A 12,373-nucleotide genomic window follows, 5' to 3' on the forward strand; every position below is an offset into this window, starting at 1 on the left:
GTCGAAAATTTGTTCCATCGTGAAATCGAATTTTGTCTTTTGGATTGTTAAAGGCTGTTGTTCTTATGTTGTGTTACATTCAAATGTTTTTGTAAGTTGTAATTTTGCACAAGTGACAGAATGCTGGATGGGTGCTTTACAAGACACGTTTACAATAGCTAACAACTACTTAATTGTGGCATTTAAGAAAAAACTATAAATATTTATGTTAAAACGAATTTAGAATCAGTATACATTATTGTTGTCCGAACATTTTGCACAGGAATTATTTTTGAATAAATGAAACCTTTAGATAAATTTTTGTTGGGTTTATTAGATTAAAATCGTATCCGTCCTTGTATATTGTAATCGTCCTGAATGTCTGTAAAAATCTAGATTTTATTTTTGGGCTATATCCCCCCGCCCTACAATACCCTCAAACTATCATTTGAAGACTTGTTTCTGTCGACGAGTACCTGGTAATTCTCCAGTTAAAGTAGTCATTAGAAAATGGGGACAGACATTAGGTAAGTGGTGATCTCCTAGTAGAAGCTAGGTACCGTGAAATTAGAAGACTATCCGAGTAAAAGTACTTACAACATATCCTGTCAGTAATAGATCTGTACCACCAATTGGTAACCTGACATTGAAAGACCACTTGACACCTGATACCTTTCCCATATCCAGGGGTGTGTAAAAAACCCTGAAACTGTCTCAATCCCAATACTGCCCCTTACCCTCAGCTCTCGGGATGCGTGTTCACGACGACGAAGGAGTTTCCCAATTCTCCGTAAACTGTAAGGGGTAAGGTTACAGACAAGGGCTGCATGTCCCTTTTCACAAAGATAGACGCCGACCTTCCTGGGTTCTCCCTTACTACCGTCCCGCCACCTTGGCAGCACAGGTGCAAGCAATGGCGGAAGTAATGGCGACACCAGGAAATAACGAAATCCAGAAGACACGCAAATGCAAGTATAATATTCATTGAATGTCATCGTAATGATAGTGGTTTTAACGAATCTTCTATATTTTGGCATATATTGGCACAATTGTGTGTTTTGATAAACGCTCGCTATTGTTGCGTCCGTTACGTCACAACCAGCACACAGGATTTGACACCTCTGCCAATAGCAACAGTTGGGAATCCTATCATTAGAAAATGCTTATCAAGACTCTTAGACTCTTAACCTAATATTAGAAGAAGTGTAGAAGATGTGTGGTTATCCCAATTAGAGTGACACCACCATGTTCGAAGCCCGTCAACGGCGTGCGGCCCCTCGCACAAAGTCTCTAGTTCTTTAGAGTTGTGCCGGTGTCATCTGTGGTTTTATCGTTTCCTCTCAATTTGCATCCTTTAATAGCTGCTTACGTTGCAGATTGAAATCTGGCAGAGAAAGCGACAGGAAGTGAATGCGTGTTATTGACCTCACTTTGAATCCCACATGACCTGATGACAATGAGGTGCTTTTTGAGCCTGCGCTCAATGTTGTGTGTGGAGTCACTTTGAGACTTTTAGTAGCTCCATTTGATACATCGCACAAGGACTTGTGGTCCGACTTCTCTCCATGAATTGTTGTGTGAGAGTCAACTGTGAGAAACAAATGAGCCAACACGGACCCTCCACTTACACTCTCGCCCCGTGGATGAGAGAGAGCTTGACTCTGCTGCTGGCCCTTTAAGAGCTGGATCTCACAGCCTACAGCCAGGGGAGGAGAAGAGGAGGGACAGAGGCACAGAAACGGAGAGAGAGAGCGCGAGAGAGAGAGGGAGGGTGTCCGTCTGAAAGTGTGTGAGTAGAGCGAGAGAGGAACATATACAGAAAGAGAGAGAGCGTGTGTAAAGGATCACTCGTATCCCGTCTTGTTGTGAGGGGACACCTACCCAACCTGGTCCAGCCGAGCATTTTGTGGGACTCTTTTATGTTGTTGTTGTCGAGAGAGGCGGACCCTTACTCCAGCATGCTCACTGAGCCTGAGCTACCTCAGGAGTGTAACAGGTACGTGCCGACCGACCACTCACATACACACACTTGCCAACGGATGAGTGAAACGCGGGGACCTAGCAGGATACCGATAGCGAGAGGAATGTAGAGCTACAAAGTGTGTGTCTCTGTGTGTGTCCTGACTGAAAATGTGTAAAATGCAGAAATTAATGCGGTAGTAAGTTCTTCATAGACAAAGTGTGTTTGTGTGTGTGTGAGATAAACATTGAGGTGTGTGTGTGTGTGCGTCCGTGTGTGTGTGTGTGCGCGCGCGTCAGCCCTCATCATCTCGTCTCCACTTTCATCACTTTATTTACATCTCACTTCCTCTGTTAGGCCAGTGTGTGTGTTTCTTGTAAAAGCTCACCACACTTATCACAACTATAATTTGACCATTTTTTTTAACTTTAGAAAAAGTTACTTTAACCACTTTAACCACTTCAGATAATTTCTCGCTCACTGTAATGCTGTTGTTTTCCTCTTGAATATGTTAATCTCACAACAACGTTTAAAGGTGCGAACCCCCAACACTGTCAACACAAGTGCAAAAACGCCTGCTGGCTGATGTGAAGGCCAGATGATGTTATAATATTATAATACCCGGCGTTTTCATACACGCACACACACATACCTCTCCCCCGCTGTCCCTTCTGCGTGACTTTTATTGCATTAGTAAATCTGCATCTGTTTTGCATCATGAAACTAAGCTTTTGTTCGCAGATAAACAGTAGTTAAGAAGAGGCGAGAGAGGAGGGGATTTCCAATTAAAAACACATTTAGATGACAGTTGAAAAAAAAAAAAGTTTTTTAATAATAATAATCAAATCCGGGCCAAGTGATTGAGAGGCAGGAGAGAAAAAATATAAGCGAGGGAAGGAATTAAAATTTGAAAGGATTAATGTGGGAAAGCAGAATGTATGGCGATAACTGCGGGGATTACAATCATTTAAGTGGGGAGCACTTCAAACTCGTCGCTTTCCAGTAATGCACTCCATCAGCGCGCGGCCATGTGCGTACGTGCGTTCATATGTATGCAAAAGAGACAGCATGGAGGTATCTCCCCAGCACGCACTCTGTGTTTGTGCGTGTGTGGAGTGCCACAGTCTCTGGTTGGGACTTGTCGGTGTGTGCGCGCACTCCAGCCTCGCGATGCTCTCGGTTCCTGCATTTCTGTAAGTAGCTTCTTCTTTTCATCACACGTCCGCTCGCTTTTTCGGCCTTTGCTTTGTTTTGTCTTTTACAAAACAAATTGGCAAATGACAACTTTGGTGTCATGGATTTTTTTAAAGACTAATCTGAGGAATAGATTCTGTTTTTTTACATATACGCGGAAACTAAAAAGTTACCTGAATCAAAAAAACAAACAAAAAGGAAAAAAAAAAGCGAGCTACTGTGTGCAATTGGGCGCATTTGTCTCATGGGAAGGAAAGGTAGAAAGGTGAAAGTCGGGGAGGGGGAGGGGGGAGGAAGAGGGGTGACGAAAGTGAGAATGGCTTCAATAGTTTTTTGGGGGGACAAAAAAAGGAGGGAGGGATTTTTCAATGTGGGTTTTAACACCCCTCCATTTGGGTCCTGTTCTATTAGGCCGCCTGTGAGTTTCAAGTGTGTTAACGCTGACACACACACGAATTTGGAACATTTTCCATGATTTCTTGCAATTCATCGGGCCTCCATAGCAACTTTTAATGGCACTAAAAGAAGATTTTTAAAGTGTCCTGGATTTTTTATTTGTATTATTATTTTTTTTCACAACGGAAGCATTTTGAAAAGTTGCTCCCAGCAGTGCTTCATTTAAACGGGCAGGATTAAAGTAGTGTGTGTGTGTGTGTGTGTGCAAGAGAAGTAATTGAGTATAGCGTCCGTGCTGTGCAAACTAATGCACAATTCTGCCCCTCTTCTCCTGTGGCCCTGTCCCGGCCTCCTTCGCTCCCTCACACACACACATCAAGTTGGACTGGAGGCCATTGTCTGGGCCATATTGTCTGTCCCCTGAGAGTCTTGATAACCGTGTCTCCATCCGTGGAGGAGAAGGGGGTATGAAGAAAATACCATTGGAGAACACTAACCCCCCCGCCCCTTTCGAACCCACCACTTGTGTGAAGTCAGCTGACCGTAGGGGGAAATGGGGGCCATTTGGGGCCGTGTTTGTTGTGTGCGGAGATGGATATGTGCGGTCATATGACACAGGTGGGGGGGTCACATGGTGAGAGTCGAAGTTCAGTTAACCAAAGGGGACTCCTTCAAGTTACTTTGCTTGATATTCGTCCGCCGTCCTGTTCCCCCCAATGCACACACGCTGCCGCCAGCCTACAATAGGAAGCAGTGTTGGAGGTTGCAAGGTCCCTCCCCAACCTCCACAATGAAGCCTCTGTCTTACCAGGTAGCGAGCGAGCGAGAGAGAGAGGGAGGAGGTAAAAAAAGTGAGGGACAAATGAAAGAGAGCAGCTGTGAGTGTGTTTGTCATTTGGAGAATGAGCTCACATGTGTGTGTACGTGTAGTTTACAGGGTGAGCGGGGGGCTACTGACAGTGAGACAAATGTCGCGACTCCTTCATGGATTGCTTAACAAACAGCAGAGGCAGCGTAACAATGGAAAAAGTCGCTCCCCGGCTCAATAAACACCGCGCCATGTCGTGTCCCCCCCGCAAACATCAAGACAAGAAAGGGTGTGCAAGCCGTCCACCGGATGCACTCTCTCCGTCTGTCTCCTTTCAAACATCCCCCCCTGCCCTCTCCTCACACACGCACATTGTCTTCCAGCCTCACTATTTTCCCACGCGCTGTCTCAACTTTCAAGTGATGTGGCAGCAATGTCGATTTGCTCTCACTTTTCCACAAACCTCATGAATGGCCACATACACAACACAGTTTAGCACACACATGAGCGTCCGTCCCTCTTGCGTGTGTGTGACATTCATTTGCTGCCTTCCCGCCTTTTGTGGCCTAATGGCGGGCCACTTGCGTACCTCTCACACAGTGGGCGCTTTGTGTGTGTGTGTGTGTGTGTGTGTGTGTGTGTGTGTGTGTGTGTGTGTGTGTGTGTGTGAGAGCGTTGACTTTGCTTTAAGTGTTCATCGGGGGGAAAATCCAGCGTACATTGCTAAGAGCACAAAAATGTTACAGTGCAGTTATAAATAGTCCCACTCGAGACACATCGCGGCTTATTTGGATGTAAAAATATTACGATTTTTAGTTGGTCAGTCCACTCTTTCTTTATGTTTATCTATTGCCCCTTGCTATAAATAGATATTAGACAATATCCTTACGGGGGATGAGTGACCTTCTTACAAACAGCTGATTGTGTAAGGAGGGGACAGCAAGTAAGACAACACCAGGCCGTGGAGAGAGGAAACGGGAATGATCTTAGGGGGGCGTTTGACAGCGAGATAAAGACGTAGACGTGGGATAAAGGGGGCATCAGGAGCAGTGGGGGGCATTTGTTCAAATTCCTGCCTCAGGATGTCAACGACGTAAAACGCCCCAGGCTCAAATATGCCCCTCGGAGAATCAACTGGCAAGTTCACAATCGGGAATAAGAAGAAACAATAAAAACACTCGCACGCGTCCAGGATGGATTGGACGGCCTGCTCGTGTCACGGCAGAAATACGGCTTGTAATCTAAAGCCAGGCCGTACATGCACATTCACTTTACTGCACGCGGAATTCTCCAGAGGGGCTCCCATACTCCCTGAAAAGGAGTTAACAAGAGCAGTTAGCGCCATGATGATGTTAGCAGCCAGCGCCAACGTGTGTGAGCGAGCGAGCGGAGCGTCCCACTTGCGTTTCTTTGCCTTATCTGTGTGTCATCCACTACACTTGTGCCTCCATTTTCTCATACAAACATAAGCTGGCCGCATGTATTTAAACATGCGTGGCGTAAGCCTCGCAACGGCGTGATGTGCCAACGCAGAGCGGGATGACTTGATTACAGGGCCCAGAGACGGTTAACCCACCGTCCGCGGCGATTACGCGGCCGGTTAATGGACGCGCGTCCCCGTCACGATTAGTGACTTAGCGGCAGTGGACATATGTGATATGAGAGCGACTTAACGGAGGAGCCGCTAATCATCAAAAAGCCAAGGGGGAAGTGGCGCTCTAATCTCGGCTTAGTGCTGTCACCGTGTGTGTGCGTGTGTGTGTGCGGTTTTGCCGTCATTTTGTGTAACAGAGGAGACAAACAACAGATTAGACGCTTGCTTTTTTTCATTTGATTTGATGTTTAAAAATATATACATGACTGAGTTGTCATTTAAAATGATTGCACTTTTCTATGGGTGGGCAAGAGTTGTCTGTCAAAAGTTTGAGTTTTTTTTTCCCATTGAACATAATCAGAAATACTTTCTAGACTTTGTTCAAGGAGTAACAAAAAAAAACATTTTATTTGAAAAATAAAGACAATTCTACAATATGTGACTGAAAACTTGAATGATTTTGTCCATGTGTGCTTTGTGTATAACAGCAACCCAAAGTTGTCTGACCGTACACAACAAAATTTCGTTTTTTTTTACAGTAAAGATAACATTAAATGAATCAGAAATTCAATTGAGACATTGCTAACGTTGGGGGGTGGAATGTTGAAAGAGACACATTTCTGGTTTGCATTTTTACTTGCACGAGTAGTCGGGTGTCATTAAAAATCTTTGCAGCCTTGTATGGCTTGTTTTTGCCGTGGTGGTCACTTCCTATCACTAGACACCCGATGAGTGTTTGTGATTGACTTGTTCGGTTCAGAAATTATGCTAATATTTTCTAATTATGACCCGGGACAGCTGCCAACCTATTAGTCAAAAGATGGTGGGGAAAAAAAAGAGAAATAGTCATCTGTGCTAATCTTAGCTTCACTCTCACTTTTCAAGCATCGTCCTGCAGGTCTCCGGCAGGAGTTGAAATGACATCGCAGGCGTAACCTGTGCGCACACCATGCCCAATTGTGTAGTAATTCCACTTCAAAGGTGGGGGGTCGGGGGAGGCATTTTATAGCCAGAGAGGAGTTGCGAACGGCCTCCCCTCTGACAACGTGCTCAAGTGTTTGGAAGGAGGGAAGAGTGGCTTCTGTCGTAAATGAAAGTGTTTACATCTTGTCGAAAATATGATCAATTTCGCTACTGTGCATCGAAGACTCCCGGAAAATCCTCCCCTCTTCCAACACCCCCCCCCCCTCCTTTATAGAGGAGCGTGTGTAAGGTGATTCAAAGGTGACCCCGGCTGCGTGTGCATGTGTACATAGGGTTATGATTAGGTAGAGGTGTGTGCGGGGCACAAGGGGACGTGTGTGTCGGTGTGTGTGTGCAAAACAAAAGGCCTCAGTTTGAGCGAGTGAAAGGAGGTAAAGTAAACAGGCAGTGATGAAGACAGACCTGCAGTGTTGGGGCCTCTGTTGTGTGTGTGTGCGTGTGTGTGTGTGTGTGTGCGTGTGCGGCGTGTGTGTGTGTGTGTGTGCACAGCTGGGCCAGCCACTCCACATCGGATCTTGTGTGAATGGAGGAACACAAAGATTTATGTCCACTTAATGACACGCACCGTATCTTGAAATGATTTCATAATTACATGTGCAATTGGCTTTATGGTTGGAGTCTTTGTCATCGACATAACTTGTTGGCGATCATTTATGGCGTTTGGTTATGCTGAGTAAGAACCACAAAGGTGGAACGAGTGCAGATAAAGAATTCTTATGGCGTGTTGACTTTCATGTATCTGTGCTGTATTGTTGCACATTGGGCTTTGTTGACATAACATTTTCCGCACTCCGGGATCCAAAAATGTCACTTGGTGACATTTAAGAAAAGCTCAGTTGACGTGAAGACACAATTTGCAGGCCAAAGCAACAGGTGGTGATATGACCCCTAAACGGCTAAAGCTGTTTGAGCCAATCCGAAGCCTGAATAAAGTCAATGCTAGAAAGGTACAATGACTGTGTGCATTGGAGACAAGACAAATTGTTCTGATCTATAAATTATTTATATATATATATATATATATAAAAACCTATTCTCAAAGATACCCCTAGAGTAATTTACCTCAGCTGTGTCATACTTAATCTTGTTTCAGTAATGATTTGATTGAATTTGAAATAAAGAATTGCACTGGGCCACCCATTAAGACTGCAACTGTGTAACAGAGATGTACAAAAATTAAACTTTGTTGGAGTTTGACGGCCTAAACGATGAAATGATTGGATGACTTGGTACATTGCCTCTGCTGGCAAACCAAACGGGATGCTCAATCTTTTGAAAAGGTGTTATGGCAACGTTGCGCATTGGATTTTGGCCGTAACTTTCCCCTTCGCAATGTGGTTTCCTTTCCACACGCGTGTGGCGGCACTGGAGATTGTTTGACTTTGGCTGTCATAAGGTAAATAAGCAATGAATTAGTAGCAAGCACGGCTGCTCCTCGGAGCAATGCCAGAAACGCGCTCCAAAAGAAATCCAATCGAGACTAATCAGTTTAGCGGAGACCAACAGAGAGGAAGACGGCCGAGGATAATGTGGGAAGAAAGAAAGATATGAAAAGTCCGATACCTGTTGCTTATTGCTATCAGATCCTGGCACACACTTAGACGCCTCCACCCTAGCCATGTGTTGCCTCTGGGAGACAGCCCGTTAGCTGCCTATTACCCAGGGTCATAGTCGCGGTGGCTTCAAGGCTGACAAGTGCATCTGAAAGCACTCAGCTGACGCTGAGCAGCACATTAAATTCTATTATTGCTGCATAGTCACTGCATCCCTATTCAGCTGGAGTACATGGAGGCAAATTTACCTTGCCAGAGACAGAGTTCACCTAATAGATGTGGCTTTATATCCTTTGCTTCTTTTCAAGGGAACAAAGCCACGGTAACAAATTGACACAGCGGGGCTCTTGTGTTGCTCGCCTTTTTTCTTCAGTCTCCCTATTGTCCAGAGGTTTTCATAAACGCATATTATTGTCAGTGTTCATACTGTTCCCTCTCTCTCTCTCTCTCTCTCTCTCTCTCTCTCTCTCTCTCTCTCTCCCTCTCTTGGGCTGTCCATTATTTTCTTCTCGTTCCCACTCTGTGTCTGTCTGTGAAAGCCCATTGTCAAGGCATGGTGATTTCCTGCACAATGCCAGTGCAATCGGGCTTCATTTGTAGTAATGGCCCCGTCTTTTGGAAATGTGAGCGTTGAATGGCCCCTGTCGTAAACACATTGGAAGACCTAGGAGTGTGTTTGAAGGTCCGCCAAAGAGCTGAAGGGGTTATTCTTCCGTTACTTGAATGAACGGACGCATGGATCCATCAAAGTACTTGAGAAAGAAGGCACTTTCATTGTCTTCATACTTGAACTTTTATGTACGTTTTTTCAAAAATTGTAGCCGTTGGTCTGCATATGAAATCTTCACATTGGTCATCAAAGCAGGATTTTTCCTGGCAGGCTCTCTGTCCGGTGTGTAATGAACTGATGTGGAGTAAATGCTTGAAGTCAGACTGTAAACTTTCTGGTACAAACACAGCATTGGAGGCGGATAACGAGCAGACGCACCCGGAGTTTGAAGTGACTCAATGACCACACCCCTTTTTATTGAAATTGTATTGTAAGCAATTGGCGCAACAGCCATGTGATGGCTCACTTAATGTCGGCAAGTTCTGTCTAAAAAACATGAATAAATGCCAGCTCTCTCTCTACGGACTTTGGTTTCAGATCCCTGAACACTGAATTGGAAAACTCTCACTTAGGCTGACAATTTTTCAAAGTTGTAGATATAAAAATTTGTGTTTTTGTCTTGTCATGTTTGGGTGTGTTATTATCTCGCTTCATGCCATTTTTGATATAGAATTTCTTCAAGATTCGAACTGGCTAAAAATGGCTTTATTGTTTGGGTCCCCAGAGAAGGCACGTTAGAAAAAGTAGCTGTGGCGAATGAAATTTCTTCATTCTTTCATATGAAATATACTGTCCAAATCCCAAATAACCCTTTTCTTCTCTGCCATTCTACCTTCCTTCTCCTTTTTTTTTGTCTCCCAGGATGTCTTCCAAGCGACCAGCCTCTCCATATGGGGGGACAGATGGAGAGGTAACCATAGCAACCAGCAGACAGCGAGTGGAGGATGAGGAGAGTGAGGGACTGGGTGGCGTGATCCACCTCCCATTGGCCTCCTACTGCAGCAAGGTGTCCCCGCGCTCACCCCCGTTTCGGACCTTGGACAGCCCCCCCAACAACACGGTAAGAAGAACGGTGTGTTTTTGCCCTTAGACTTGGGCTTGTTTACAGTTTTTAAAAACTTGGTTAGATCTTGCAGCTGTCATCATCATCTTCCTGCCTTCTCTTGGCTCTCAGCCTTTTCACAACCATTAGCATAAGGGCACCCCCAGGGCACACGTGAATACCACAGATCAGAAAATTTACATAGCAATCCGGATGTAAGAAGGAAAAGTAGGTGCTGAAGATCTTAAGCACCTGGCATAAACATAATTGTCTTGCTTGTATGCAATTGCCTTCTTTTGGGAAATGAAGTTCAGGACTACTGTTTGACACCCTCCACACACTTTATGGCTGTGGTGCGTGTGCGCCACCAGCCGTCGCCTTAAGTCCGTCTGATGCGCAGTTGTGTGACTGCCAAATGTGAGCCATCGCAGTGATTCACTGTGCGCAGGATCAAGTGTGACATTGGGCGGCGCTTCCGAATGTATAGCGGATGTTTGCATGAGGTTTTCATACAGTGTCATAGCTCGTCCTCTGTGAGTCATTCAATATTAGTGTAAACCAGCCAAGCCGCACAATGATGGCGCAGCCCTTCTCCGCGCACGCACACACACTCAATTTAAAAATAGACACTTTATTTACATGTGTATTCATGCTAACATGATCAATGGATCTCTTTAAGATAGGATTCTCATAAAGATATTTGATGAAGCTCTGACAATGTACGTCCAACTTGATTGCAATGATGAAAACTGACTCTTTTTTTTAATTTTTATTTTACGTTGCCTATCTTTATTTATTCATGTTTGGAATCATTTGGACAGAATTGTTTATTTTTGAAAAATACCTGCAACTGGCTAAAATCTCTAAAAGAATCCTTTCTAACCAAGGTGGCTTACGTTACGTCTTTTTAGACAGGAGATGGAGAGTTTTTTTGCCGGGTTTGGCATTGCTCGGTGAAATTGGCTTAAGGGGACTTTTTTTTTTTTGAGACAGAAATGGCCAAAATGACTCTAAAATGAATGGCAGACTTAATGTTGCTTTTTAATCATGGGTTCTAGAGACTTTTTTGTAGGTCTACTCATGGTAGATATATCTACCAAGTGTCACTTTGTTTCATGATACTAGCTTCAGGGACTGTAATTTCTTAAAAAAATAAAAATAAATAAAAAAGACCCTAAAATGGCAAGTTGAAGCCAGAATGTGATATTTCATGAAGCCTTTTAGTCACGGGTTCTAGAGACTTTTTTGTGGGTCTACTCATGACAGACAAGTCTACCCAGTTTGAAATAACCCTGAAATTGCCACTTCAAACTTAACTTTCAATCATGGGTTCTAGAGACTTTCTTGAAGGTCTACTATTCGTGGTCAATTTTACGTTATCTGAAACTGGATTCAGGGGCTGAATTTTCTTTAAGGACACCAGGAAAGGTGAAGTTGTACTTCATGTAGCTTTTGAGTCTCAAGACCGTTTTGTGGGTCTACTAGGGGTGTGCCATTCAAAGCACCCCACGATTTGATTTGATTACGATTCAGGGTGCTACGATTTGATTATTGAACGATGTGGACGAAAGGTTGCGGTGGATGATGACATTCGTCTCGCCCTTTCAAAGATGCGGGGAAGTTTCGACAGCCCTTCTTCTATTGTTTGCTGGTTAGCAGCAACAACCGTCGGATTCTTCTCCGCTAACCTGGTGTGGAAACGCAAGAGGTGCTGTTACACATTTCCCGCTAGCTTTTCATCCTGAGGAGAAAATCTGTCGCTCAGTAACTTCTGCTGCCGCCATCATCATCTTGTGCGGGCGGCAGGCGTGTCTTTTACTTTTGTGTTCCTGTCATTAGGTTATTATAGAAAATAATCGTTTTTGAACATTTATGAATCGTAATCAAATCGTCAAGTGTTGTATCGCGATGAATCTAATAATCAAACTTGGCACACCCCTAGGGTCTATTCATGAAAGACATGCTCACCAAATTTCACATTGCTAATTTGTACCAGATTCAGGGGTCTATATTTTCCAAATTCCAAGGTGCTTTGGGACGTTAGTCTTACATTTTTACCAGGATCATCTCTCTTCTAAAATTTTTTTTTTTTTTTTGAGTGGGGTAAGTCCTCAAAATGGTGATTTGTCTCACGACATGATAATAACAATTCTAAGTCTGTTATAAATGTCAAGACGGGACATACATGAACTTGTAGGTGTGTTTTTGCATCTGCATGCACCATTTACTGTGCGTCATAGTGTGTCCTCACCA

The 12,373-nt window shown here is 44.2% G+C and overlaps 1 protein-coding gene across 7 annotated transcripts in view; it reads left to right on the top strand.

The window, feature by feature from the left end:
• Nucleotides 1-1,730: 1,730 nt before the first annotated feature.
• sox5 (SRY-box transcription factor 5) overlaps nucleotides 1,731-12,373 on the top strand; it is a 93,897-nt gene continuing 83,254 nt past the window's right edge. For all 7 annotated transcript variants that reach the window (XM_077545488.1, XM_077545489.1, XM_077545493.1 and 4 more), the window contains exons 1-2: nucleotides 1,731-1,975; nucleotides 9,940-10,138. In XM_077545488.1, coding sequence (XP_077401614.1) covers nucleotides 1,899-1,975; nucleotides 9,940-10,138 — 276 coding nt within the window. In that variant the 5' untranslated portion in view covers nucleotides 1,731-1,898. The remainder of the gene's footprint in view (nucleotides 1,976-9,939; nucleotides 10,139-12,373) is intronic.

Source organism: Vanacampus margaritifer, chromosome 15, assembly GCF_051991255.1.
Source record: "Vanacampus margaritifer isolate UIUO_Vmar chromosome 15, RoL_Vmar_1.0, whole genome shotgun sequence".
Classification (NCBI taxonomy): Eukaryota; Metazoa; Chordata; class Actinopteri; order Syngnathiformes; family Syngnathidae; genus Vanacampus; species Vanacampus margaritifer.